A 27,971-nucleotide genomic window follows, 5' to 3' on the forward strand; every position below is an offset into this window, starting at 1 on the left:
AAATGCTTGCAACATCTTAATGTTATTATTCATCACATATGAAGATTGAACATTTTTGCGAAAAGTTTAGCAAAAATCATGGAAGGTGACACGCATGATTTGCTTTCAAGGGCTAAATGGAATGATGTGGCAGACCAGATGTGGCCTCTCTGGCCTAGAGTTAGGCACCAGTGCCTCAGAAAAATTTGGCAAAGTGCAGAAACTGATCAAAGTGAGGAATTCATGTTTTAGAATAATAAAGCACATGCAACAACAACAAAAAAAAATCAAACAAGGACAGAAACCATCTGAGACTTCAAGCTTTTAAAAAAATATTACAGTATTTTGCATTAATTTTGCAGAGATAGAAGTCGATATACACAATTTCTTGTACACTTGTTTTTCTCTTGACTCTCAGTGGTATTTATAGGGTTAAATGGGGAAATTAGCAGCTTTGTAATAAGACAATATGGGGTTACGTGTCAACTGCAGTTGATTACTGGTCTGTAGCCACTAATAAAAATGCAGAATAGAAAGAAAAAAAAAAAGGAGTCACAAATCGGACTCAGATGAAAATATGTCATGCACAACAATTTGATGGTCCTCAAGAATTGGATTTCATCTTTTCGTCAGTCATAATTCCAAGCATCAGAAATATAGGTCTCACCCCCAAGTGTAGAAGCAGCTCCGACATCCATTCAAACCGCAGCCTTGATACTCATTCTGCAGTTGTGGTGTATTCTCCAAACCTTCAATTCATGTGATTCGAGGGCGGAGCAACTTGTATAGCAATAGCATTTACTTCTGGAAGGGGGAAAAAAAAAAGAGATATGACTTACTGAATCAGACAGCACAAAATTATGATGATAAACTGATGACCATAAAACAGGAATTGGAACTTACCATGATTTGTCAGGTGACTTGTGGGGTAAGCGGTTTTTCTCTAAGACAGTTAAGAATGTCAATAAAGCTATTCATGTGTGATGTTAAATGCATATTGACCCCTGAAAAAAATAACTATTAATAATTGCCAATGCGGAAATGTGAAATCGACACTTTTTTTTAAATTTTTACACAAATTGTATAAACGAGTCCAAAAAAGATGCATAAGTAAATCCAACAGTGTTAATTAAAACACAACCATTTTTAATCATTTCTTTTTTTCATTAGAATTAATATGAAAAGTAGTGCAAAATAACAAATGTTAAGGAACCATTAGAATAACAGTTAACTGAAGGAGTGACTTGCCTGTTTATGCCTGAGAACAATGTATTAGGAATTTGGGCTGTAAGTATCACGTGAACCTAAGCTGACACATAAAAAAAAAAAGTCACATTGAACTTGACGTAACCATGCTGTGTTGTTGAGGACATTTAAGGATACATTTTTGTATCTGCCTCATATTAAATATACACTGAAATGGAGAACATTGAATGAAAATGTAAACCAGCAATCAAAGTATGTTTGGAAAAATATGCATGTTCCTGTACTTTCATCAACAGCCTCATCAAAAATGGATTGGAGCCACTGTTGATATCAGTGTTAAAGTATTTATTGTGGTCCTGCTGTTATTTACTCAAAGATTAAATGTTTTCTTTCTTGGCCATCTTGTATCAACTTAATGCCATGAAAGTAAGTTGACGCGAGTTGAAGAGTTTCAAAAGCAGTGCTTTCCTGGCATTTTGGTGCCAAAGAACTATGATGAAGTGATGTGAGGTTCTTCAGTTTGATAAGAGGAGCGCTCTGCAAACACTTTGTGGCATATATGGAGCTCTATTGAAGTGAGTTGACGGGCAATTCAGAAAAGTTAGTGCTTTGACATAACATGAGTCGGTTTCGTACCAAGGAACTCTGTTAAAGTGAGTTGAGGTGAGGAGCTGAAACATAAGAAGTGGTTTTGACACCATCTTGCAGTGCTGTAGAGTACACAGTAGAGTGCAGTACATTGAAGTAAGTTTAGCCAAAAGGAGTTCTTTGCCACCTTCTTGTGAGCCCACGGTGACAGGGAACTACTTTGAGGTAAGTTGAGGAGCATCATTTTAGACAAAGCAGTGCTCCGTGGCGATCTGGTGCATTTATAAAATGTTTTTGTGATTTTTTTGGGATCCCTGGCAGGGCTCAGTCTCTTTTCACTGTACAGCATTTGGAGCTTCTCTAAGTGGGTTTAAAATAATTCAACAAAGTATTGGTTTGGCTTCTCCTTCCAGTACCTTTCTTCTCTTTGGCTCCCCTCGTTGGCTTCATGGAAAAGGGGATCTTTTGAACTGGCCTGCGCTGCTCCCACTCTTTTATCAGTTCTGTCTGAATGTTGGTTGGCAGTTGGGAAAACACCAGCGGGTCTACCTTTGGGGGCAATTGATCTGTTGCGATGAGTTTGACGTTACCACCGTGGGAGCATGTGCTGCTGTGGGAGGTGGTCACCGACTGAGATGCCTCCCCTGGGACTGAAGAAGTGCTCTGTGTGGGTCTGGCCTGGAGCGATGCTTCGTCACGTCTGGTCAGGCTTTTAGTGGTCTTGTCCGGACTAAGTGGAGGCATCACGTTTAGAGAGCAGAGATGATCATCTGCACAATTTCCACTTGCGCAGGAATCAATCTATAAGGAAGTCAATTAGGTGGAAAGGTAAGGTGGAAATATTATATTCTTGTGCTTTGGCTTTGTTATTAAAAGTCTAAATGTAAGTAGAGGGAAGACTGCAAGTACAACAAATGAAAGAACTGTATATGTGTGAGTACCAGAAGATCCAAAGAGGTTTTCAAATGAAACAGTGACTCTCCTTAAAAGGGACCGTAACATAAAGTCTTCTCCCCCCTAACACTCACAAAATACATTATTATTTTCCTTCATTGATGCATTTCTAAGAATTCCTTGCTGATTCTGCGCTCTCACAGTGGTCCGCCTGTTCAGATGAAAACAGCTTCAAGAGCGCTTATGACGACAAGAGTAATTTGTACCATCCCAACACCTCCCCCTAACCGCCGAGAAAATACACGCTGACCTGATCTATGTCTTTCAGTTTTGTTTTGGTTCTGGAGCTGAGGAAGGGAGAGTTTGTACCGAGTTGGCCAAGTAAACAGCAACGTTTCATTTATTAGCTACAACGTTTTACTGTAGAAAATGCTGAAATGGCCATAATGTGTGTTTGGGAGCAATAGCCAAACAATCAACATCAGTAGAAAATAATTCACCTGTGGAGAGAACAATTGTTTTGAATACAGGGTTCCCACAAGGACTGATTTGATAGGGGAAACACATGTTAGTGAGAGTCTTGTATAGATGCCGTTTTGCATTTTAATGCCAGTAAGACCTGTTTATGGCCCTGTAATTCACACTGTTGGTAGTCTCCATCATCCGCGAGCCTCGTGAGGATGAGCGGTCAAGATGATGAACGATTTCATGTTTCGGGCTGACATTGAGCTACATCATGAAGGAGGTGAGGCAGCTACACGGTAAGGTAGGGTCTCTGCAAACAAGTCGTTTTACTTCCTAGTTCGAAATATCGGGACCATAAAACTCATATTTAATAAGAAATTAAATCGCCAATGTGCCAAACGTAATTTAAATGCAAATATTACACTGGAAAGTCTTTAAATACAATGTTATGGCTCATTTAATAAACTTTTATTGATGTTATGCAGTTGTTGTTTAAAGAGGAAACCAAATATTTCCTTTGCAATAATTTGTTCTATGAGACCACACTGGTCTGGTCAGCATGGCAGACGTCACAATTCTCCTGTTTTTTTGAGTTTGGTCACATGACTTTTGAAATGCGAGCCCAGGGGTTCTTTAACATCAATTCATGTAGACAGCAGAGGGAGGTACTGTGTCAAAATTGCTGCACATTTTTTACATTCCATGTAATTATTACTTAAAGGACTACTTAAAGAAGACAACTGGAATACGCTCCAATATGCCCGTGACCCTTGTGAGGATTAGTGCCTTGGATAATTGGTGCATGGATGGATGGAATACTAAACAGATTTAGGTTATTTACTCTGGTAAATTTATTTAGCCACCAAAAAAAATACTGAATAATAAATAATAATGAATTTGATTTTAAACGCCTTTCAGGACACTCAAGGTCACTGTAAAAAACGTGTCAAAACACAGATCAAAATCAGGAAAATAAATTAAAAATACATAATTGAAGATTACAGATTATAGACCATCACTGATAAAACTTTATCTTTTACTTTTGCATCCCATATATTTATATGGGTGTAGGTGTGTGTATTTTATGTTTATGTATGTTTTTCTAAATTTTCCTGTGTATTATTTAACTTTTTTCCAAGAATGAAAATGGAAAAAGCAGTACAAAAATGCATTATACAAGTGAAAGACCTTATTTGGCTTAAGAAACTTCTTGGAAAACATCTGATTTTGATTCATGAAACTCGTTAGCTAATCATTTTAAGAATTCTGTTGAGAAGGGGGGGGGGGGGGGGGGGGGCATGAATGTATTGTACACACCACCAAATGTATTGTACATTTAAACAAATCAAGCATTAGGTTGTTAAATTTACATTTTTAAATAATGTTATACAGTTTTACGACAGATACAGTATGTTTTGGTAATAGAGTGTATACCGCTATAAATATTTTAGCACTCAAAATGAATATCAATGGAAAACATTGTTACACAACTGTAATATCACATAACTATTAACTTATTGATGCATTAGTGAATCTAGGTCCGAAATTGATGTCATAATCATCATCATCAGTAGAAGAAGTGGTGGCAGAGTGATAACATGTGCTTACTTTGAGGAATCAAATTCATTTGGTTATCACACTACAGAAGAACGTAAAAGCAAAATGATCTGGAGTTTGCTACCTGACTTTGAGTTGGGTTCTGCGTGGAGACCCTGGCTGAAAAGAAGGAAGTGATGGAGCCTCTGGTGCTGGTGGCTTGAGCACGGGTCTGGAGGTTGCTGAAACACACGTTGATGAGGGTCAGGTGGAAGGACGCCGTTGTCTCCACCATTTTGGAGAAGAGCTTCATGGCCAATGAGAGCAGCTGTGCCGAAGCGTCATCACTACTGGCTGAAATGGATATGGCAGGAAATGAATAGCAAAGCAAAGACCTCTGCTAAGGCAACTTGGATCAACACCAAACTGTCATACAGCCACACTTCATGTACTGTATGATAATGCAATTATAACAAGGTTCTTTCTCTGAGAATGAAAAATATGTCTCTTAATTTATAATCAATTATTTAAAATGTAACAATCTTTTTCTGTGCTTAGCCTCTCTTTTTTGTATCATAAACAATTTGGCGTAACTTGAAAGTGCATGCAGTTCTTACCCGTGGTGATATTGCGTGCCACGTGGCTGGGGATGGGACACTGGCGGCTTTCCCGACTATACCACTTGTTGCTCGCCGAGTATTTACGAACGGAAAGTCGGAAGGTTTGTGGCTGCCTGCCGTCTCTGCGCATCCTAGATTTCAAACAAAGGTTACAGGTCAAAGGGATACTTTATATTTATTCAGCAGAAAACAGTCGTTATTGAGTTTATGAAAACATTATTTTTTTCATATACAATTAAAACCTTTAAAAACACATTTTACCATCTGCTGTAGACTGTTGTATTGATTACATTTACGACTCTAATTTAGTTCTCCTCATTCATAAAGATGGTCTAACAAAAGTAAAAATACTATTTATCCTACAATCGCATAGTGTATTCTCTTTTTATTATCTCTATAATTTTATGATAGGCATATCACATTAATATAAAATGGCGAGTTGGGCATGTTAAGATAATCAGTTTAGCATTCATTTATCATATAAATTAATGATCACATTGATCTTAAAAAGGCTCAAGTGAATTTAACTTGAATATAACCTTCTTTGGCGAGATACTTGTTCTTTATCTTTGGGAGTATTTGCAAAACAAGATGAGATTGTTCTGCAGTGAGCAAAACAGGACACAGTCAAGGACGGAACTTGACGAAATGGTGGTTTATCAACACAAACCACAGCTGAACTGAAAACTCGACCATGGGAAGAAGACTCCCACCATCCTTTTCCAAGAGCATTTTCTAAATGAGGAAAGACCTTTTGATCAGGAGGCATTTTTCGTCCTGAATAAATATGGGGCCCTTTTTCTGCTCTGTTCGCCTAGTAGAGAGAGAGACTTTCCTATGTTTATTAAACTCAGGAGAAATAAAGAACACAGCAAATTGTACAGTAAAACAATGTGAGTGTTGTATTGATCACCTCAATTGGAGATTAACGAACATGCAGTTATTGAATGTGGTAACGGTTTGATAAATTTTGGGGCCTTGGACCCCAGTAACACTGAAGTAATGCCATCACATTCCTTCATGAATGAAAATGACATCCCAGTGCTCGGGGCTAAAGTAACAGCCAATCACGGCTCAGCTTGTGGATGTAACATGACCAAACCCAGAAAACAGGTAAGCTATGATATGGATGTTATCGGTGCACATGTGATGTCATTTTCAGTCAACACTAAAGCTAGGAGCAACATGTGTTTTTAAATGAATTATGGTAATTTTACAAAAATAATTATCAAATACATTTTGGCAGAATGCCACATTTTTGCTCGTGTAATCCCTTTGAGATAGAAAGGTTAATGTGTGACGTTCCAGCACAGAGTTGTGGAATTTTCAGCATTTAGGAGTGAGGCTAGTCTGCAAAATATAGTCTGCAAAACAATAGATCTTTTGGGGTTTCTTTATATTTGAAGCTTCAAGTAGACAAAAGTATAACAGTGAAGTGGTTTGTCAAAACATAATTAAATGAGTATTCTTATGGCTAGTAGATGGCGACTATAACAAAGAAGTGAGGCAAAGGCAAAGAATGATGGACTTCTGTGTTGAACTTGCTTATCTGTCAAGGTTGTCTAATTCCACCTTCACAGAGAGTTCTCATGTACGTTAAGAGAAAGGTTTTTTGTTCAAAAACAGGTGGTCTCTGAATAACATGTTATGCTGAATACTTATTTTCCATAACAACAGGTAAAATTGTTAGTACCCTTTTGTTAAAAATTGGAAAAAAAAAATGAAATAACATAACGACATTGATACCAAAAATCTCACTGATAATAATAACTTAATAAAAGTAAGAAGTTATGTTTTTTTTTTGTTTTTTTTTACTGAAAAAAGTACTTAAAACCAATCATAAACCAATGAAAGGTCTTGATAGCCTTGTCGTTATCTTTCCGTTAATGGTGGAAAGTTTTGAAAAGAATGAAATTGGTCTATTTTTTTTTTACTCACAAAAATTTGGCATCCGAACAATGGTGTGTAGATATTTTATATTCACTCGATCCAGTATGAAAGTCACAGCAGCTTATTTACTATTTTTTTGGTTCTCTTCACAATGTTTCAAAGTATCCACTAAACAAATCTTTGAGAACAGTGTGAAAACTTGACTCTGACCTTTCCAGCAGGCTACCGAGGAGCTGCTGAATCTTGTCCATCACTTCTTTCACACATGACATTTTCTTAAAGGAGTCTTCATCACTGAGAGACTGAAATCAAGTCATTAACATCGATGGTGTACTGCCCACCAATGATACATTCCAGCATTACCTGAGGGGCTCCGGTTGGGTTGACAGGAGAGTCGTCCACGCCAAAGGATAGATTCTTCAGACGCCCTGCGTGTGGAGACCCGAACTCTCTTGTCAGCTCAGTCAGCGGGAAGAACTGCAGGTCCCTGATGCTGACCAAACCTAGTGCTTGGAGCCTTTTGGCTGTTTGGTGTCCAACACCTTGAAAATGCACAACGTTGACGACCAGTGTCAACTTATTATAGTACGTGTCAGTCAAACGTGTGAAAATACCATCTTGTATTTAAGTCTAATGCAGCCAAATCACATTTATTTCCCACTTAAAACACACATACCAGGTATCTGACGGAGACCTCTCAGACTGCTCATGATGTCATCAACGTTTTCCGGCAAGATTGTGGTCTGCTGGTTGGGCTTAAAGGTGCCCGACACCAGCTTGGCCAACAGCTTGTTAGTGGCAATACCAGCGCAGCCGGTGAGGCCCAGTCGATTGCAGATGGCTTTCCGCAGCTCGGCAGCGATGTGCGATCCTAATGCCAACTCTGGGTGAATGCTGGCTTTAGCACCTGCGGCTTCACCTGTGCATCAAGAGTCATCACATTGTGGCACCCCAGCTACATTAATCCCTCTGATTGGAGCCTTACAGCTAATAGCAAACTGTGAGAAAAGGGCACCAACAAGAAATATACTGTAATAGCATCGGCCGCTTAGCACCTCGATTAACTCCTATGGATGAGACCTCAATCTATATGGATTTTTTTAAGATGATGCTGATTATTGGGAAAAAATAGTTTATCAATCAAGGGGCTGATTAAATAAAACGCTTAATATTAATATAATTTGCAAATATAAAGAGACAGGGCCCACACAAAAAAGGGGAAAATGTCAGTCATTAACGGTGAGAATGCAGTGATTATTGTAATTATCTTCACATGGTTTTGGGGCTTACCTGAAATATTGTAAACATGGCCTTTAAATGAGAACTCTGGTGTGAGTGTCAGCCTTTTTTCTATCATCTCTGTAATGTCCAAAAAGTTCTCATCAAAGCCAAGCCTCTCTACCAATGGACAGAATGACAGCAGCAGATCTTATAGGAAGGTGGAGAGTAAGAAAAGCAAAAGAGAATAAGACACATTTTCGTGTTTGTTGACAGTAGGTGATCCATTTGTTTTCAGAGTACAGGGGGTCCTCAGTTTACGACAGTCTCGACTGTCTACGACGTTTCGAGGTTACGAACGCGCGAACAATTGCGAACTAGTTTCTAGCTCAGTGGATGAATACGCTTTGTGGTGGTTGTGGCCGAGGAAGACAGTGTCTCTCAGGTTGTGTTTCTTTCTGCGTTTGATCATTTTTTGTTTTTAACTTTTTGCCCTTCGTTATGGCTCCAAAGCGTAAGGCAGATTCTTCAGACAATAAAGGCCATTATCACCATGGAAGTGAAATTGATATTTAGCGATCGAAAAACAGTGAAATGCCAACGAACAAGTTGTTGCCCGCAAGAGAGACCTATGTTCCGTTTTTCGGTTTTGTTGATGTAATAAAAGTGACGGCTGAGATCGACCCTACCTTTTTGCTGCCATTCTTGGCGGCCACGGGCTCAACTTGTTTGTCCGCACGTCTTGTCACAGAAAGACGCGTGCACTGTGGCAAAAATGCCGTTGAATTGTTTCTGGTTGCACCATTCAAAACGCGAGTTCTCTACAAAATAAAATGTGGTGCAAGAACAAAGTTTATCCAACAAAACAGGGTGCAAAAAGAGGCAGAACAATTGTATTTATTTATTATTCGTATGGTGTTCCGACTAACACTAAAATTCGGGTTATACCGCTTTTTAAGAACGGATCCACGTCGTAAGTTGAGGACCCCCTATAACGGTAAAAACAACCTAATGAAGTTGTGCAATGCACCTTGAGCCCCGATATTATCAAAAGACTGTAAATATGCGGCCTACCAGTCACTTGATAGGACATTTCTCTATAGTGCGTCAGGTCTTCGCCTTTCACAAGCACCAGCTGAGGACACTTCTGTTTGGCATCGGTGATGGACATGAGCTTGGTAACACCCTGTTGCCTCGCCATGTAATTGCATGTGACTATGATGTACTTCTGCTGGATACCTGGTGGTATCACAAAGATACTACATTGTGTAAAAGTGGCTTTGTAATCATTTGAATAAAAATTGTTTGGTCTCTGGGATGCTCATGAAATTTGAAATTACACATTCAAATATATCTTTTGGGAACTGCCTAGTGCCCAAAATGAGCAGTGGTCAATCCCTTTCAAATATTGCCTAATGTACACAACTACAATCTTCACCATTTTTTTTTTTAATCAAATCATCTGTAGGCCATTTGTTTTGACTGATGTAAGGATATTATACTAAACAGTTTAGTGATCATATTTTGTGCAAAATTGACTATTTAAACTCGAGGATATTTATACTAAACAGTTTAGAGATCACATTTTGTGCAAAAATTACTGTTTAAATTCTAGGATTTTCCAAAGACTTTAAGCAGCAGCGTTTCATTGTTTTTGGATGTAGATAGGCATTTGAATTCTCAGTAAATTTGTTGACAGGGGATTTGTGATTCGTGTTGTATTACAGTACTTTCAAATGTCAGTTTAAATCCAAATTTAGTACATATTATTAAACACTGATTTTTGAATGACTATTTTCAAATATTATTCGGACAGTGTATGCTTAAAATGACGGGTGATAGCTCTGGATATCACTCATACCCCTTTTTAGTATTATGCTCATTTTTAAAGGTCACTTTTATATACTACTCCTATATTTTATTCCCAAAGCACCTTGACATGGATTTTACATAAGTACAGTTTGTTTAATCATAGTTTGCCAATGAAAAGATCTGTGAAAGAAATGCTTACAGAGTGCTTAAAGAATATCAGCCAGGGAAAATGGGGGCGAAACACTCACTAACATCTCCTTGTATGGTGTTATTGAAGGAAGGCGTGGATGATGTCAACAGTTATTTGGAACGTAGTATAAATACAGCCGTGAAGGGCAAGGTGTCTTTTTGTTGTGTAGTAATAAAAAGCCTGAAAATCTCTGTTAATCTGTTAATTAGTACTTTTACCTATTTCTGGAGATAAAAGACGGGGAAATTTAAACTTTTGAGTGAATCTTAATTGGACAAGACTTCCAGAAAATAAGGAACAAGCATTTAGGTGAGTGTGGCAATAGTTAATTAATTTCGGAACAACACAGACTCTCCAACATTGACAATATGCCTGCTACATTGACAGGTAAGTCACTTGTTCAGTGATTACATGATAAGCTTGTGAAAATACAAAACACACCTTTACCATCTACAGTAAATTATGGGTGCAATTTGACCGTTTCTCACAGTAGAAAAAAACTCTCAAAGCAACAAAAAAACTCTTTGACATCTCAAGTGAGAATAACACTGCATATAAAAAAATAAAATATGTATTTAGGTCATCCAAAACTTAATTAAAGCCTACTACACATCAAAAATGCCATCAGCTGTGTGATCATTTCATCACATGTGGCTCGTGCAGTCAGTCCAGTGCAATTAAGGACTGCTTCACTTAATGTAAAATAAATATTGGCAAAAGAACAGCCATATAAAGTCTGGCTTTCTGCAGGTGTCGGCAAAGCTAGTGTAATGTTTTTTTTAATGCTGTGACAGTAACGATCAATCATTCTTTTAAAATTAAGAGCAAATTAAATGAAACATGATAGCAACTTGTTACCATATTGTGTGAATCCTTTGCAAAAGTTTGTATGCCTTTATTTTGTAAAGTTTTATACAGGTGTGCACTTGTCGATTAACACACGTTTATGGCAGAAAAGCCAGAAATAGAACTGATAAAACGATTAAACGACTTGCTAGGGTTGCTCACGAAAAATATACATACAGAGAGCACCAAAAAAACAGTTGCAAAGTTTTATCATTCAGACATGGCTGGCAATGTACTCTGTTTTAAGTACAGCAATTCGTTGTCAATCAAAATGACTTTGTTATGGTTGGGGGATAGTCGGCTGAGAGAAAAATAAAGGGAGTGCATCTTTGAAAAAATGTTGAGAATCACTAACCTAAAGGAACGTCTCTCAAAGCTGGATTTTGGATCATTTCCACCTGAGCATAGAAGCAATCCATGTCCAGGTGCAAAATTACCCTGTGTGCAGGTTTTGGCGACTTACGTAGATTCGATCCTGAAATTGTCACAAAGTATCAAACATACTTAAAACATACTTAAGCAGTGAAAGTACAATAATGTAGTTTCAATTGACAGATGTAAAGTTAATTAACCTGAAACGCGACAGGCTGGTGGCGCATCCGTTAAAAGATGTTTCCACTCGGTTTCATCCTCTTCCATCTCATCCTGGCTGCTTTCCATAGCAAAATTGCGAATTATAATTGTGTAAATTTTGAAAATAGCGTCAACGTTTTAGCTCGCTTCATGTATGTAAGCAGGGAAAAGTGACACACCACAAAGTAAGAAACCACAACAACAACAACGCTCACAAACAGCGCTATCTTTCGACGTGGGGACTTCACTACAACGCGATTTAAAAAAAAAAAAAAAAAGCTAATTGAAACCGCGTGGTAACGCTTTATATGTCGACCAAGAAGCGTATTTAAATAATTGATGAATTAAAAATATATATGTCTAAACCGCAGTCTAACGCGTTCCCGACTGCTATATAAAGAAGACTGGCCGCATCTTGGCATTTGACAGTCAGACCCACTACCATCCTGGACTGTAGGGTCAAGCAACGATGTTCCCGTCGTCTGGCCTCTTTTCTAGGGAACCCTGTCCTTCCTGTCTTTTCCCCAAGATCTGCTGCGAACGACCTCACTGCTGGTACAAACATGCCGAGGACGGGCAACGTTTGATCGGAGACTTCTTGAGGACATTACCGCCAGTAGACACAACAGGTGCGTTAACGTTTGCTCGAAACATATTTTGTGTTTTTGAACGGCTTGTGGCAATTAAAAAAATGTAGATCAGGAAAACGGTTGGAAGTATAATTATAGAGTGCCATTTTTACACATAGAATTTTGAATTTGAAAAGATAAAGTGTAACCGGGTCAAGCTAATTTGTTCCGCGTAAGGTTTCCTTTTTTCTTAAAATGTCATTTAAATTAACTACTATTTTCCATTCTACTGAATTGCATTTTCTAATTTGTTATTGTAAAACTTTTTCAAGAGATCTGTAGTCTCAGCTGCCATCGTGAGTCCTGATACCATGAAATAAGTTCATGTATCGGCCCAAAACTTGTATTGGCAGTGGCCCGTCCCTTTTATTAACAACTGCAATTTAAGCACACATGTTGTGCAACCCTGTATGCATAGCGCGTAGATTTTTTTTAACCTAAGTATCTGTACTTGTACAGTATTTAAAGAATAAAAAACAAATATTTCATACCCCCTGTGCAAATTAATATTTTCATTGTTAACCTGACAAATGTGTCAAACTTCAGTCCTTAAGGGCATGTATCCTGCATGTTTTCAGGATTTCAGCAACACACCTGATTGAAATTATCTCATCACAGATCTGTTGGAGCTTTATAATGATCCTGATCATTTGAGTCAGTTGTCTTGCAAAGTGAAACTTTACAAATTGCAGGATACAGGACCTCAAAGGTCTCAATTTTACACCTTTTGGGCCTTAAAGGTTTAATGTTTTGTAATGCATACATATCATTTCTTGGAAGTTGTCAACCATAGTTCAATTAAAAACTTGGTTGTAGTTATTCATTCAGAGTCTTTCTGAATCCTCTATCCAGTGCCAAGGCTACCGGAAGTAAGATTTTAATAGCTAGCCATAAAGAAACTTCACAGTTTCCCATGCGGTACATTGAGCACTTGTCAGGTTCATCTGTTAGACATTTGTAAGAAACTATTCACAAAAATGAGAAAAGGCATTCTTTTTCCAGCTCATGCATGAGAACGGGGAAGGTCTGCACGAATACAATTCCACTGCGCTCTGCCCAGCCTCTCCGGACCTACTCTCTTTAGTTGATTCAGAGTTCCCTAACTACATGAAGGTTCCTGCACTAAAAGGGGGTAAAGGTGCATCAGGGGAGAAAACTATGGCCGGAACCTGGTGTACTTGTCCTTCTATGTGTATAGATGTAGGTGAAAGATTATTACATATGGTAAAAAAAAATACGCGTAGCAAGACATTCTGCAAAAATATTTTGTCTGCAAGATATATTGTAAATCACATCTTGTTTGAGCTGGTGTTCCGACGCCGAAGTTTGAGACAAAACAACAACAAAAGATTTTTTCTTTGCATGCGGTGCATTCATTCTCACAGCAAAGCATTTCTTCATTGCAAGCAGTTATTTTGATTGTAATAAATGTATAATCACTGTTTTTACAATTATTCCAACAGCACTCAATGGCAAGCAGAATTCTTGACAGAAGTATCAACACTTCACCAACAAAGGTTGCTAATTCTCTGTGAAGCTGCTGTGAGAGTCTTATTCACAAGACTAATGATATTAAATGTCATGTAAAACTGAAGACGTTAAGGGCAAGTGATTCAAACCGCAGACAGATTGAGAATTGTACTTAGTGAATAAACTGTCGTATTCTTACAATCTAATCAGGTTCTAATAACAGTTATGCTTTGTGAAGGAATTCAAAAGTTCTTTAAGAGAAAGTTTTCCATCATCGCTTCCTGACCTTTAAGAGTGACTATTTTTGAAATCTGATTCCTATGCTGTAGGTGTCCAAGATTGCCTGCAGTCCAACATGTGTGCGGCACAAGTTGCAAACAACACAAAAGAGTCAACATTCCAAGAGTTGGAGCTCATCAAGCAGAAGATCAAAACCGCAAAGTTGGAAGTAGAGCAAGAGCAAAGGAGGCTGTCATGCTATAATGTAGCAGAAGTCTCCCAAGGTAAAAATACTACTGGTTCTTGGTATGTACAACCTAATAGTATCAAAGCAACCACTCAATCAACCAAGTACGTGCTTGACAATTCCAAGCCAAGGACCGATTTGGAATATGATCCCATGTCCAACTTCACAGCTGAATTCGGGTCATACAAGTTGTCTGGTACGACACTAAAGAAGTGTGAGCACCAGTGTGATGTAAATAAGCCAGACAACAGTCAGGTGACTGCGAACCCCCCTCCGTCGCCTGGAATACAAGATGATTCCTATGAAGATGGAATTCTTGTAATTGACATATCGGGCTCACCTGAGAGGAAGGTGGCTCGTGATCACTGTGATGCTGACACTCTCATAAGAGGAGTGCACAAGGTTAGTACCGTTATGCTGGGACTTCTTATTTATTTATTTTTTGTATATAATTACCTACTTGCTAAACCCCACCTACCTAAACTATAATTTAGCTATCAACACAATTACCTAAACTTCCAAATGTGCTATTGCACCAAAAATCCCTTGTCAAAACACTAAAATTCGCAAATTAGTTGATTTTGCATCTTGTGGTCCTGTTGACTGAATGAGAGTCGTTTAAACTTGTCTAAGTGGCAATACAACTTTTTAAATGATCTTGTTTTGCACCCTCTGCCCTGCAGAAAGCCTGGAGAAAATGCCATAAAGCATTAGCTACAAGTGTGATTGATCTGACAGAGTGCGTGGAAGACCTGAAGGGCAAAAGTCCTAATCTCAAAAATGGTGGTCTTCAATATGATGAAAATGAAACTGAACAAGATCACATTTCAAACAAGGCCAATGAGCCAGTTTCTGCCAAAATTTCGAAGAGTTTGGAGGAGACGCGGAAAACCACAGCGTGCCAGTCACCCAAGAAGAAGAGTGTTGAATCAATCGCCCCTATAACCCACAGCCGCCAGGAGTCTGCAGAGGTCCTCCCAGACAGCAGCCAGTTACAGAATGATGTTCTCTCATCTCCTAAGGAACGTTTTTCACGGAAATCTGCTGATGGTTCCATCATTGTCATCAGTTCCAGCTCTGATGAGGAGCTAAAAGAAATGGACATGGAGCTGTCTGACAGCGACCCTGTAGAGGAGTGCTACCGCATCTTCATGGAGGCTAACGAGCAAGAGGGCGGTCGTCAGGAGCAGCCAGTGCCTGTAAGTTGGATGAAAAATTGCTTAAAAAGCAGAGTGCACATTCTTGATTGACTTTTAAAGTAAATATTCATTTGCCTTTTTATTTGTACTGTTGTATTTATAATTATTTTAACAAATGCAGAAATTATAAAGCTTTATGTCAGGGTCACCTAGTAGGCATTTGTAAAAAAACAAGTGGCTCACAAAGAAAGAGAGAAGGCAGTAATATCAGCTCATGCATAAGGAGAATGACAGATTGCAGAGGTTACAATTCTGCTGCACTCTGTCTCTCTCGACCTCTCACTTTTATTTGCGTAGAGGACCCTAGGTTACATGACGGTTCCAGCCCTGAAAGGGCATGGGGGACACAAGTGTGGCCGTAACCCAAAATGATCGCATACGTTTGTGTGGTTATGTGTGCCTGTGGTTGGAAAGATCAGCACATGTAAATATAGCACAATATGATGTGTGGCAACATGTTCCAGTAAATCACATTCAGCCAAACTACTGTAGGACATTTCGCAGGCCACAATTTTCTTCAGCGACAGTGGTCGTCAAGTGGCCTCAAGCATGAGGTCTGTTTCTCAGTAGTTGTCGATGACCTGACCTTTGGAAGGATGAGAGCAGGCCCCTTTTGGAATGTGGCAAGCAAGCTTATCGTGGATGACTTACAGGATAGCTTTTAATAGGTTCATTGTACAGTAGACAAAGCAACGTAAGGTATATTTAAAACATATGTCAGTACATTTTTCAACGGTAAAGTGCATAAGTGCAGGAAGATATCTGGATAAGTGGAAAATGTTTAATTGTGTGAATCAACAAACCTTACATGTAATACAATCACATTGTAATTGAATAAGAATAACACGGTAATTAAAGCAAGTAACTAGGGGGATTAACACTTTTTTTTTTTTTTTTTTTAATCTGTGACTACTCAAAAGTTGGAGTACTGGTATCTCGAACATTCCTATCTGCAACTAATGGTTATTTTAAAGATAACTTTGTCAAAAAAAATGGTCTTTTAGATAGATTTTGAATCATTAAAATGTGATATATTAAGATATACTAAATCCTGTTATTTTACTAGATGGAGCAACAGGCAAAACCTGACATTCCAGCTTTCTCAACCCAAAAGCAACCAGGAAAGAGGAGGATTGCACATGAGCTCAAAGATACAGAGGTTGTACAAAACACTTGTTCATCTATTTGTCTGTTTTTTTTTTTTTTTGTCTTTTTTTTCCTAGATGCTAACAAAGTCCTGTCTAAATGGGAAAAGTAGTAGCATCAGTGATGCACTGGAAATGATGGAAGAGCTAAGTGTGCATGTACATGAGCAAAAAAAAAAAAAAAAAAAAGTTGTGTTGGAAGATGAATTTGAAAGGTTACTGAATGACACTCCCATAGTTCTATTTCAAGATTAAAAAAGTAATTTGTCGATTTGACAGCTTGCATCAGCAAAAAGGAGACTGCAGCCTAAGGTCCTGGTTCCATTACAAGTGCCAGTTACGCCATCCCCGGCCTCACAACCTGTTGCCAGTCTGCCCAAGACTCAGCAGGTCCATCAGAAGAGGGCCGTTTTTACAGCTGCCTCGAAAGGAGGTCAGGCATTCCTCTTGTCCAGCGGTCAAAAGAAGCAAGACAGACGACCAGTGCCTGCTCCTCCTGCAGCAGTTGCCTTTGCTTTGCCTGCTGCTCAACAGGAAGGTAAACATTTTGTTGCTGCTCCTCCTGCAGCAGTTGTCAATGCTTTGCCTGCCGCTCAACAGGAAGGTAAACATTTTATTTACTTATGATTGTGCCTAAAAAAGGTGAGTCAATCAGACTCTGTGTCTCACTGCATTTGGACAAGTCTGAACACGTGACACAGCCCAGATGTTGTATTTTCATTCATGGTGTTTAGTAAACTGTAATATCACTAAGTATTCTTTGGTGATATCCGTGGATATATTAATGTTTTGGTTTATTTGCATGAATACTACTGTAGATGGTGGCTGGATATTGCGTTGTAGTGAAATGCTGCCGTCTAGCGGTGATGCCCCAATACAGTATGCACTCAAACTTTACAAACCTGTAAATCAGCGCATTATCATAAGGCAACGCTGCATTTAGTTTCACATTACATGGACTTGAATAATAGGTTTTGTATTTCTTTTACAAGGTAAAATATTTCAAAGTCCAAATGAATATACAGTTACAGACTTTCATACATTAAGAGACCCATTGTCTCCTCACAGACTGCGACAACTACATGCCTCTGGGCTCCGCCATACTCAATGTCGGCGACAATTTGCACCTGATCCTCCCTCAGGGCACAATGCCTCTCAACTCGACCTCCAGCGAGGTCACCTCTGTCCTTACACCAATCTCTCAAGTGCGCCTGGGCCCCATCACTGGCAAAACGGGGAACGTCGCTACGCAGAAATGTCGGCCCACTGCGCCTCTGCTTATTCCTGCCACTCCTCGCCGACCCTATCGCTCTCGCACCATTTCTGCAGTGGAGCCTCTCACCGTTGGCAGTGAAACGCCCAGCCAAGCTGCTATAAAGGTATGCACTGCTCGGAAGTAAAAGTACAATTACTTTTGTTTCTGTACAGTACTGAAGTAGTTATTTCAGGAATATTTACATCATTTTGACTTTATTTAAAGCGTATTTGTCAAAATCGCCTAATTTCTTTTTTCATTTTCCATTAATAAAAGCTCACGTTAACTTCTGCGTCGCAGTTTACACTTCTGTTTATCGAAAACAGCTTTAAAAAAAATCTTTTTTTTTTTTTTATTCCAAGTTATGTGGATTTTAATGCGAGTTGCAACAAAATGCACTTTTTACTTTTCTACTTGAGTACATTAAACCTTTTTAGTTTGTTTTAACTGAATTAAATCAATACTTGTATATCTTTTTACTATTGAGCACGTGAGCAACCATATTTTGTCCCGAAATTGTAATTTGTGTTTGTCTGTGAAAAGCCAGCAGCCAAACGAAAAGCGAAGCAGCAGAGTGAGGCTGCCAAAGAAAAAGTGCCCCACGATGTCAGACAGCGCTACGTCAACCAGTTCACCGAAGCGTTCCTCGACACGTCTGCCGATGTTGACGAAGCATTCAAAAGGGTGATCCTGTTGCTTGCTAGGAATGTGGCTCTCCATGACAAAGACTTGGCATGATGGTTGGCTCTCTTGTAATGATCGACAGGCACTGGCTGAGGAGAAAACGGTGTACAATCGCAGTGTTAACAAACTGAAATATCTCAGTGTTGCAGTGAATGCACTAAAGAGGTTGAAAAAGCATACTTCTGTCAATGGTGAGGGTCAAAACTACTAGCAATTCATAAAGTTGTAAGGACGCCCTTTTTAGATCCCCCCTCTAGTTTTTTGTTTTGTTTTGGTTTTTCGCAGACTTAGGTAAAAAAGGTGACAGCAAAAACCCTAAAGGAAACGTTTCACTAAACCGGAAGCAGCTCAAAGGAAAAGGTGCATGTCACTCTGGTGTATATTACTTCCCTGATGAGATGTACTCGTGTGGTACCATAAAATTAGGTTTTCTTCTCCCTGGCAGATGATGCTGCTTTGTATGAGATTTTAAGGGATCACATTTTGAGTGAGGAGCATCAGCTTGTGAGCAACTATCCTGTTCCACACCCGGAGAAACCCGGCTGTGCTTTCCTATTCGCAAACAAGAAGGGCAATCACGACCGTAAGCTTCCATACATGTACTGACTATTGTAGTCACTAGAGGACGCACTTTAGCTGCTGCTCATGGAATCTTCATGCTTGCATCTCCTAATAGCCCTAAAGAGGATTTGCTGTCGATGCGGAGCAACCTACTCTGTGAACAAGGCGGGCAAACACACCCGAATGGAAGAGTGCAACTATCACTATGGGAAAGCAGTGACTAACAGAGGTACACGAATGCAGGGGTTGGCAAACTGAGCTCTTGAGTTCCACCGGGTCTCGTTCATAGGAATGTGGGGACTAACAACTAATGAAAGAAAAATATTTCGGTTAATCTTCCCTATCCGAACTTTGAGGAAAAACAATCTGTGATCTGGCTCTTTTTACCCCCTGGGGTTCGCAGTACTAAAAAGCAATGGATCACAAAAGAAATGTTTGGAGTCCCAACAATGATTAGTATTTTGATGGATTTAAAAAAAAAAAAAAAAAACGAAGTGCGAATCTTTGACTTTATCACACTTCGATTTTTCAACTCAAACCTATTCTTGATTCAAAATGATTCACAATCAAAAATGATTTCTCCTTCAATTTGTAGCTGCGCAAAGAATTATACAACTTCAGTCTGCTTTGCAAGACAGAGTAATTAAGAGAAATTGGCTCTTTTTTTTAACTTTACTAACTTTTGATTTGTAAGAAACATGCCTTTCCCCCCAAAAAATAACAAGTGCTACTTTTTAAATCTAGCTAATAATTGTATAGTTTTTGTATTACAATGTTTAATTGGTGTTAGTATTATGGGGACTCCCTTGGAAAAAAAGATCTATTCTGTAATGTACCCCACACACACTTTTTTTAGTCATTGTTTGGAATCCCTAACATTAAGAAATTTGGATTTCGTGCGTGTGTGACCTCAGTGCCAGGCGGGGTGGAGACTCGCTACAGCTGCTGCCAGGGAATCATGGGGGCACCCGGTTGTCAAACATTTCAGGTGAGACACCTGCCGATACAGTACTGGGCATATAACTTTTATTAATCTGCCTCTTATCCACTATAGTTGCATGTGCACGATTCCTTTGCCATGGATGGATTTGTGGCAACCATCCCCAGACATCCCGCAGATAGAAGCTGCCCTGGAGTCTATGCGCTGGACTGTGAAATGGTGATTTTGTTTTGTGTGGGGGGTGGTATTATCATTTACTTAAATTTCAACTTTTACACTTGCTCCTGTGTTGTCAGTGTTATACTGTTGACGGTCTGGAGCTGTCGCGAGTGACGGTAGTGGACACGAACCTTCAAGTGGTCTATGACATGTTTGTTAAGCCGCGCAACGAGGTCATAGACTATAACACCAGGTAACAGGCTAATAATGAAAACCTCTGGTAGTCCAGTGACATGCTGTCTTGTGCAGGTTTTCAGGCATCAGTGAGAAGGATGTTATGGACAACCATACATCTCTGGTGGAGGTGCAGAAGACCTTGATGAGCTTTGTCAATGCTGACACCATTCTGATTGGGCACGGCCTGGAGATAGATCTCTGTGCCCTGAAGGTGAAACTGGGAAGAGTGTACATGTGTTTGTGTGTGTGTGTGTTAAGAAGTTGAAGACAGCTTCATCATCAGCAGTAATTTACTCTCAGCAGACCCTAAGACCATTTGAGTTAAAAAAATTACCAATTATGGGTCAAACTTATCCAACTTACTAAGTTGTTTTCAATATAACTTCAAAAAACGTTTGTTTTGTATTATGCAACCGATAAAATTGTGTTGTTTTGTGTAAAACCAACAAAAATGGACATAAATATTGTGTTGTATCCCCCCAATTAAGTTGTTTTTGTCACAAAAGTTTAAGATGAGCCGTTCGCAGAGTGACTACATGACTCAACATTAAATCGTGCTTCTGTGTTTTCCTATGAAGTATTGGGCAAAGGCTCATTCTAAACATTTTATTGACCCCCCCCCCCAGTGCATGTACACTAATATTCTTATTTACTATTTTAGGTGGGGTTGTTTAATTGAACACAAATCAGATTCACATGAAGCTACGACTTCTTCTGTTGTATGAATGGCAACAGGTTCTAATGAAAGGGCAGTTCCTAGTGTTACAATTCTACATGAATACTGCTGCATTTGGAGCAAAATGAAAATGCAATCAAATGATTATCTAACAAGGAGCTGAGTAATAAAATTGAGACGTGAATAAGCCACTAAACATCGTGGTTAAATTAGCTGAGACTTTACTAGCGCAGACACATGACACTTTATTCACTGCCGTCGGAGGCTATAGATGTTAGATTCATTCTAAATGGACTGTCACTGAATAAGTAAGCTCGTTCATTGCCATTGATAAGTTTATAAATTAGAAGCTTTATTTTACAGTTGCTATGAGTTAAACATTACCCCTAACCTTTTAAAAGTCTTCCAACAAGATGTTTAGTGTCGGCAGACTGCAGCAGAGATACTGGTGGAGTTATAGGAGGACATTGACTTGGACAGCCCTTGAAAACGCGACTGATTCCAAGATCTCTTCTCAATCTGCTCATTGTTATGAACAGCAAGTTGTGCCAAAACTCCTAAATTGATGGATATTTGCATGACAGTCAGAGTTCACTTGTAACGTAAAAGTTACTGTGCATTTTAGGTTCATAATGAAGTTTCACTCCAAATATTCTTAACTTTTTGAGTATTGAATATGAGCTGCTGCTGCTTTGGCTAGTGGTGGACACTCTAGGATGGTCTGTTGCTCTTTCCCATTTATAGTTGCTCCACAACACGGTGGTGGACACGACAGTTGTCTTCCCCCACCGTCTGGGCCCCCCTCACAGGCTGAGCCTCAGCAGCCTTACTGCAGAGCACCTGACCAGGATCATCCAAGAGAGCGGTGGGTCTCTCCTGGAAAAAAACCCCAACTGTTTTTCCTCTATACCCCAAACTGTTCGTTTATAGAGTGAGTCTGATGACAAAACAGCATCCTGTGTCAGTCTGAAATGTTTTTGTTTCTCTCAGTATGTGGTCATGACACCGCAGAAGACGCCACCGCTTGCATGGAGCTCATGTTGCTGAAGACCAAAGACTGCAAAGTGAAAAAATGATGGCAATAACAACAAGCTCTCCTCCTACTACACACAATTACAGGAAAAAAAAACACATGTTGCTTTGTTGTACTGATGAGCTTTATTTTTCTCATTTTGATATTGTTTGTGTTTGTACAGTAAACTATGAAACTGCACTTAGATAAGACATTCCTAAAGTAGGAGTGTGGAGATGGCATTTTGTTATTGTGTTTAAAAAATGTCTTAAGTAAAAACCAAGTCAATGGCATTTTGTTCTTTTGTTGTCATTTTGCATCAGCCAATGAAATGCAAGCTTTTAATGAGCAGGTGGTCAAATTGCAACTGGCCACGCCTCTGAGGTTTATGATTGGTTACTATTCTGCACTACAGGTAGATGTATATTATTTTGATTTTAATATTTCTAAGTTTTTAATAAGTTTCTCATATTGCATTACCTCAAGTCAATCGCCTACGGTGATCACTAATCAACCCACAACAATAGGTACTGTATCTCAGTTTTAATAGGCTACCGCTTTCTTTATTATTGGGTCATACACAGCTGCTTCTAATATTTTGTCACTTTTTTTTTTTCTTTGACAGTTCTTTCACCAGTCGGGCTTATTCACATGTATCTAAAGTTATGCCTCGGTGAGCATAAGCTGTACAAAGTCATAGATCTCCACTGTTTCCATTACTCAGCCTTCTTCTTTGTCTTTTTTTTACGGCTGCAGCATCTACGCAGACAACACCTGCACATCTGGACAAAGAGGAACAAGGACAGCAGGACGATGGAGAGCAGAAACCCGGCCACGTCCAGACTGTGGTACTGGTACCAGGTGAGCTCATGGGCTTGAACCCTGAGATGTTTGGCACCCTTATGTCTCATGGTGAACTCGATCCAGAACACGGCTTCGTCCAGGGCGCTCATCGGTCGGTCGTGGTGGATAAGGGACAGACGCATGGCGTTCTCCTTGTACCTGTAGACATGGGACAAATACAGGGATGATTGAAAATCTTGTTGGTCAAATGCAGGTTGACAACCAAGTCAGGCCTATTTTCAAACATGTATCTTTGAATATATATATATATATATATATATATATAGAGAGAGAGAGAGAGAGCGAGAGAGAGAGAGAGAGAGACGGCTGTAGACATCCAGTATCAATTTTTAATGGGCTAGAACTGAGTCAATTAATATACCTGTCACTATACATTGCTGGCAAATATCAAGAATAAAAATGCATTACTTGCAGTAAATGAACATTGCTGCCATTTTGCAAAAGAACATTTAAATCATGGGCGTCAAACTCAAGGCCCGGGGGCCAGAACCGGCCCGCCACATCATTTTATGTGGCCCGCCAAATGCTGATTTGATTTCAAGTTTCTAGCTAAACTTGCAGATTGTCTTAAAAAATAACCTTTTTCTGTTCCCGATCTTTTTTCAAAAAGAGGTAAAGATGTAAACCAGCAAAAACGGCGTTTATTAGGCCTGTTTTTCTATTTTGAAGTGCTAAATTTTCAGGATTTTAGAGAAATTAAAGGGGTAGGTTAAAATTGAAGCTTTTTTAGACTATTTTTAGATTTATTCCAGTCCCTCTAACAGACACTATAAGTACAATGTGGCCCACGATAAAAATCAGTTTGACATCCTTGATTTAAATCCTTCACTCGCATTGACAGCTATAGATGTTGAAGGCCTATTTTTACTGGGCTGGCAGGAAATGAGTCAAATGGGAGTCGACACAAATCTGCCACCATTTAAAATGCTTCCGATTTACTCTATGGTTTGCAAACATATGCAATCATCATTTTAGTTACACATTTGTACTTCCGCTACTAAAAATAAAAATAAGCTTCCATGTAATACATGAATTCACTGGCCTGCCCAGTAAAAATGCAAATTATGCTCGTCAGTGGCAGTGAATTAGTTAGCCGTTATAAAATCATTTTACATCATGTATCATCAGGTAAAAAAAAAAAAATATTTTCATATTTAATGTATAAGTGAATTGAATAGCTAGGTTAAGCCAAGTCATGTTTTCATAAATAATTAAAATAATTGTTCTTGACAAAGTAATATCACTTAGGCTCGGGACTTATGTAACAACCAATCACAGCTCACTTGTTTTCTAGTATTAGTCATGTGATGTTTACAAGCTCATTTCTCAAGTCATGATTGGTTATTACTTTAGCCCTTTACGTCGACAGCAAGTGACAAAATGTTTACAAAGGAAGTACTTGTACATGAAAAATAATTTAGTTCCTGTGATTAAGACAACATAAAGTTTACTGCTGAAAATGGCTAAATAATTATCGTCCCTTTCAAAATAAATGACTTAAATAATTACATTTGGAAAAAATCAGACTCAATAAATACAATATACATACAGCCACACAAACAGAATTTACCTGAGTCCAATTTCTCCCAATAGATTTTACATCCATAAGTTGCAATCCTCTATCTCTATATCCCTCTAGGTGAATTTGACCACATGTGGACACACAAAGTTTCTCCCCGACAGCGATGTAACATCTCTCAATCACCCAAGACAAAAATGTTGCAAGTATAATTAACTAGCAAGTGAGTATAATTGTATTAGACTGTAACCCTCATAAAAGAAAATAATACATAGCATATATTTCATTGTCAAGCAGGTATAATAAGTACCGGTAGTAAAATTCGTTTAAAGTGAAAGCAGAAAATCTCTACGATAAGGAGTTTAAAAACTTACGACTTGTCGTTAATGACAGTCTTGATGGCACGGCTGAGGTCCTCGGACGACATGAAGTTGAAGTCCACGGTGACGGCGGCGCCCTTGGCCTTCATGTGCACCATGTTGTCGGGCTGGTCGGCGAACATGGGGATGCCCACCATGGGAATTCCGTGGTAGATGGCCTCGTAAACGCCATTGGTGCCGCCATGAGTGATGAAGGCTCTCGTCTTGGGATGACCTGGAAGGGTTGAGATGTAATGATATGCCTTAACAGACGTGCAAAAAAATGGCGAGTACTAACCCAGCAGGTCATTCTGAGGGATCCAGTCATATAGTCTTGTGTTGGGGGCCAACGTTGCTGGTTTTTCTCCACTATACCGCCACAGCACCTACAAACAATAGTTAAAAGGCAATTTATCGCGAGATGGATGGTTCAATTCTAATTGTTAAGCTCATGCATGTGAATGTTTTCATGATCAATCCAACCTTTTGGGGAATCTGACCAAGGCCTGAAGCGATTATGTTGGCCTTCTCGTTGCTGACGTTTTTGACCATAGATCCAAGAGTGAAGACCACAATGCCGTCGTCACCTGAACTTTGCACAAACTCCTCCATGTCCTGAATAGAAGAAAACCAAATAGCGGCTCTTTAAACGTTAAACGCAATGCAGACAATTCTTTTATGTGTGAAGCAATGGAAATGGTGCCAGATATTTTCAGATTGGAATCAGGACTCTGTTAATATAAATCTGCATCCTGCAACATATTGAATATCTGCTGAAGCGGATATAGTGTACAGATATTGTATGGTGAAACCCCGCATAGCTTGTTTTATCTTTATTTGCTGGTTTTATGCTCATGCTGGCATATTGTTGCCAAAATGAATTGAGGAGTGTCCTTTACCATCATTTTGTAACATGGCAAAATGGAAAGCCGGGGGGCATTACTCCAAAATTTTACTTTGAATTTTTCACAGTTTATGGTTATCCCCACTTTAGCCCATCACTACCAACTTCATATCATCAAAAATACAGTGATTGCAAACCAACACAAATTATTAGACAAAATAAGTGCCGTTTCCGTTTCAAATCGTTCGAATCGTTCAAATCAGAACCTTGATGTACCGTACCTGTGGCAAAGCTTTGGCGGGTCTGCAGTGGATCCCGCCAACATACTTGAAGTTGGGCAGGAAAGGACGCGGATAGTCAAAATCCCAGTAAGTCCTTATCAGCCAGAAATCTGCCTTGCCCACTAACTCGCAGGCACTGGTTGGCGTGCCTGTCAAGAAAAGGACAAAACATCTAGCTCTAGCTATTTTAAGAGGTACTGTCAAGAGATTAAAAAAAAAATCAGACAAAATTCCTCAACCAGTAATTTTTCAATTTAGACATAGTGCGGCAGATCAAAGATTGACTTACAACAACATACATGTGGCTTCAGTCATTTATTTACTTTAACAGGCTGTAACCATTTACCTTTTGTTGCGTTTGATACTACCTGTTGCTCCAAGTGTGGCTGCAACCTTTAGGCTCATCCATCATGCCTTTCTTTAGTCAATGGCAAATTAGAAAATAACATCGTCCATCCTGTCTGTTGTCTCAAACGTGGGGTGTTCTTGAGTTTAGTTTGGCAAAGTGCTTGCCATGGCTTGCTACATTATCATCTTTGTCGTCGCAATTGACCTGTTTGTGTCAAGACGACTTTTTTTTTTTTTTTTTAAATAATGCATATCACTCTACCTTTATCGAAGGTGTAGTAGGGTGTTTTTTTTGTTTGTTTTGTTAATTTTCTTTTCCCTAAATTTACTCTTCCTCAGACAAATCTCACATGCTATTCCATTTTCATGTCTTCCTTCTGCACCCCCACCCACCAGAAAAAAAACAATAACTATATCTTCACACAGCTGGACATAATGCTCAATTAAGATTTTTTTGTGATTCTTTTTTTGTGATATTAGATTTTTTGTGCTCACTGGGGACACAGTGATGTCACATACAGCGGGCATGCTTAACAAGGTGATGTTCAAATGGCCGTCACAACAATATGTTTGTTAAATTTAAGTAGGAAATCAAGGAGGGGGATGAGGTTTCCGGCCTTTGCTTTTTGTGCAGTGCCAGCAGCGAAAGTAAGAAAGAGAGACGAAACACATCTCTCTCTCCTTTCTTTGAGATGCCTTTGCCTTGTCCTCTACTGTTGTGGTAGAATTTAGAATTGTAGAATTTTTGAAGCGTGCCACTTACCTTTGAACTCCGTGTAGTATTTATCCACCTCTGACCAAAGGGCCAGTTCAATCATAACGTCATTCAAGGCATAGAAGAGGAAGTTCCAAACTCTCTCTGAGAAGCTCATTTTGTCAGTCAGTTTGCTCATGACAGCGGGCACAAAAGATGGCGGCGAAGGCAGCTGCCCGCAGTAACGCTCAAAGTTGTACACCATGGAGAAACGCAGCGTGAAGATCAGCGGGATGCCCAGGATCTCAGCCACCAGGTCGCTGCCGGCGTAGATGGGATCCGATAAGAGAAGGTCATATTTGGCCTCCTTCAGCTTGGTCATGACGTCGTGCGACTTCACCACGCCGTCCAGATATTTCAATGTGTACTGCAGGTCCCGTTTCATCATGGACAGGAATTTGGCATAGAGCTGGAAATAGTTCATGTAGTCAATTTCATAAATAGAGAACGCGAGAAAATCCTCCATGAAGCTCTCGATTTCCTCAACGGAAACCGAGACATTGAAGGGCAAGTAGTGGAAACGGGACTTGTCGCTGGCCTTCATGAAGATCGAAGCGCTGGGAATCAGGACGGTCACGTTGTGTCCGCGGTCCACCAGCGCCTCCAGTACGGGCTTCATATTGATCCAGTGGCTGGCCTCGGTGTACCACACCAAGATGCGCCCGCCCTCGGCGCCCGCCGCCACGCTGAGCAGCAGCAGTAGGGCGCAAAGAGGGACCCTCTCGCCCGGCATTGTCGCGGCGGTGTGTTGT

General features: G+C 39.5%; 3 protein-coding genes across 8 annotated transcripts; 1 reads left to right on the forward strand and 2 right to left on the reverse strand.

Annotated features, from left to right (window-relative positions):
- Positions 1-2,133: 2,133 nt before the first annotated feature.
- On the reverse strand, positions 2,134-12,011 carry poli (polymerase (DNA directed) iota). Of its 2 annotated transcripts, XM_088429870.1 has the most exons (10): positions 11,817-12,011; positions 11,600-11,719; positions 9,471-9,635; positions 8,469-8,606; positions 7,855-8,097; positions 7,542-7,720; positions 7,389-7,480; positions 5,286-5,419; positions 4,814-5,022; positions 2,134-2,574 (listed from the first exon to the last, which is right to left on the reverse strand). In XM_088429870.1, exons 1-10 carry the CDS (start codon positions 11,902-11,904, stop codon positions 2,134-2,136), a joined length of 1,809 nt encoding a protein of 602 aa, XP_088285996.1. In that variant the 5' UTR covers positions 11,905-12,011. The 2 variants fall into 2 exon arrangements, with proteins under 2 accessions (XP_088285996.1, XP_088286004.1); XM_088429878.1 differs by lacking the exon at positions 9,471-9,635.
- Positions 10,580-22,543, forward strand: LOC148429319 (RNA exonuclease 1 homolog). 5 transcript variants are annotated; one of them, XM_088429839.1, is made up of 18 exons: positions 10,580-10,707; positions 12,316-12,446; positions 14,246-14,784; positions 15,066-15,581; positions 16,648-16,740; positions 17,006-17,264; positions 17,795-18,105; positions 18,525-18,665; positions 18,748-18,856; positions 18,951-19,025; positions 19,111-19,248; positions 19,342-19,455; positions 20,141-20,214; positions 20,281-20,385; positions 20,463-20,578; positions 20,635-20,773; positions 21,983-22,103; positions 22,229-22,543. In XM_088429839.1, the coding sequence occupies exons 3-18, from the start codon at positions 14,272-14,274 to the stop codon at positions 22,312-22,314; spliced, it is 2,910 nt and encodes a 969-aa protein (XP_088285965.1). In that variant the 5' UTR covers positions 10,580-10,707; positions 12,316-12,446; positions 14,246-14,271; the 3' UTR covers positions 22,315-22,543. The 5 variants fall into 5 exon arrangements, with proteins under 5 accessions (XP_088285965.1, XP_088285973.1, XP_088285957.1 ...); XM_088429847.1 differs by having other exon boundaries at positions 10,658-10,785; XM_088429831.1 differs by lacking the exon at positions 10,580-10,707 and having other exon boundaries at positions 12,260-12,446; positions 14,246-14,419; positions 14,552-14,784.
- Positions 22,384-27,971, reverse strand: LOC148429320 (UDP-glucuronosyltransferase 2A1-like). The gene is made up of 6 exons (XM_088429890.1): positions 27,229-27,971; positions 26,118-26,266; positions 25,476-25,607; positions 25,291-25,378; positions 25,008-25,227; positions 22,384-23,252 (listed from the first exon to the last, which is right to left on the reverse strand). Exons 1-6 carry the CDS (start codon positions 27,950-27,952, stop codon positions 22,967-22,969), a joined length of 1,599 nt encoding a protein of 532 aa, XP_088286016.1. The 5' UTR covers positions 27,953-27,971; the 3' UTR covers positions 22,384-22,966.

This window comes from Hippichthys cyanospilos, chromosome 1 (genome assembly GCF_059441005.1).
Source record: "Hippichthys cyanospilos isolate Australia breed blue-spotted pipefish chromosome 1, RoL_Hcya_1.0, whole genome shotgun sequence".
Lineage (NCBI taxonomy): Eukaryota > Metazoa > Chordata > Actinopteri > Syngnathiformes > Syngnathidae > Hippichthys > Hippichthys cyanospilos.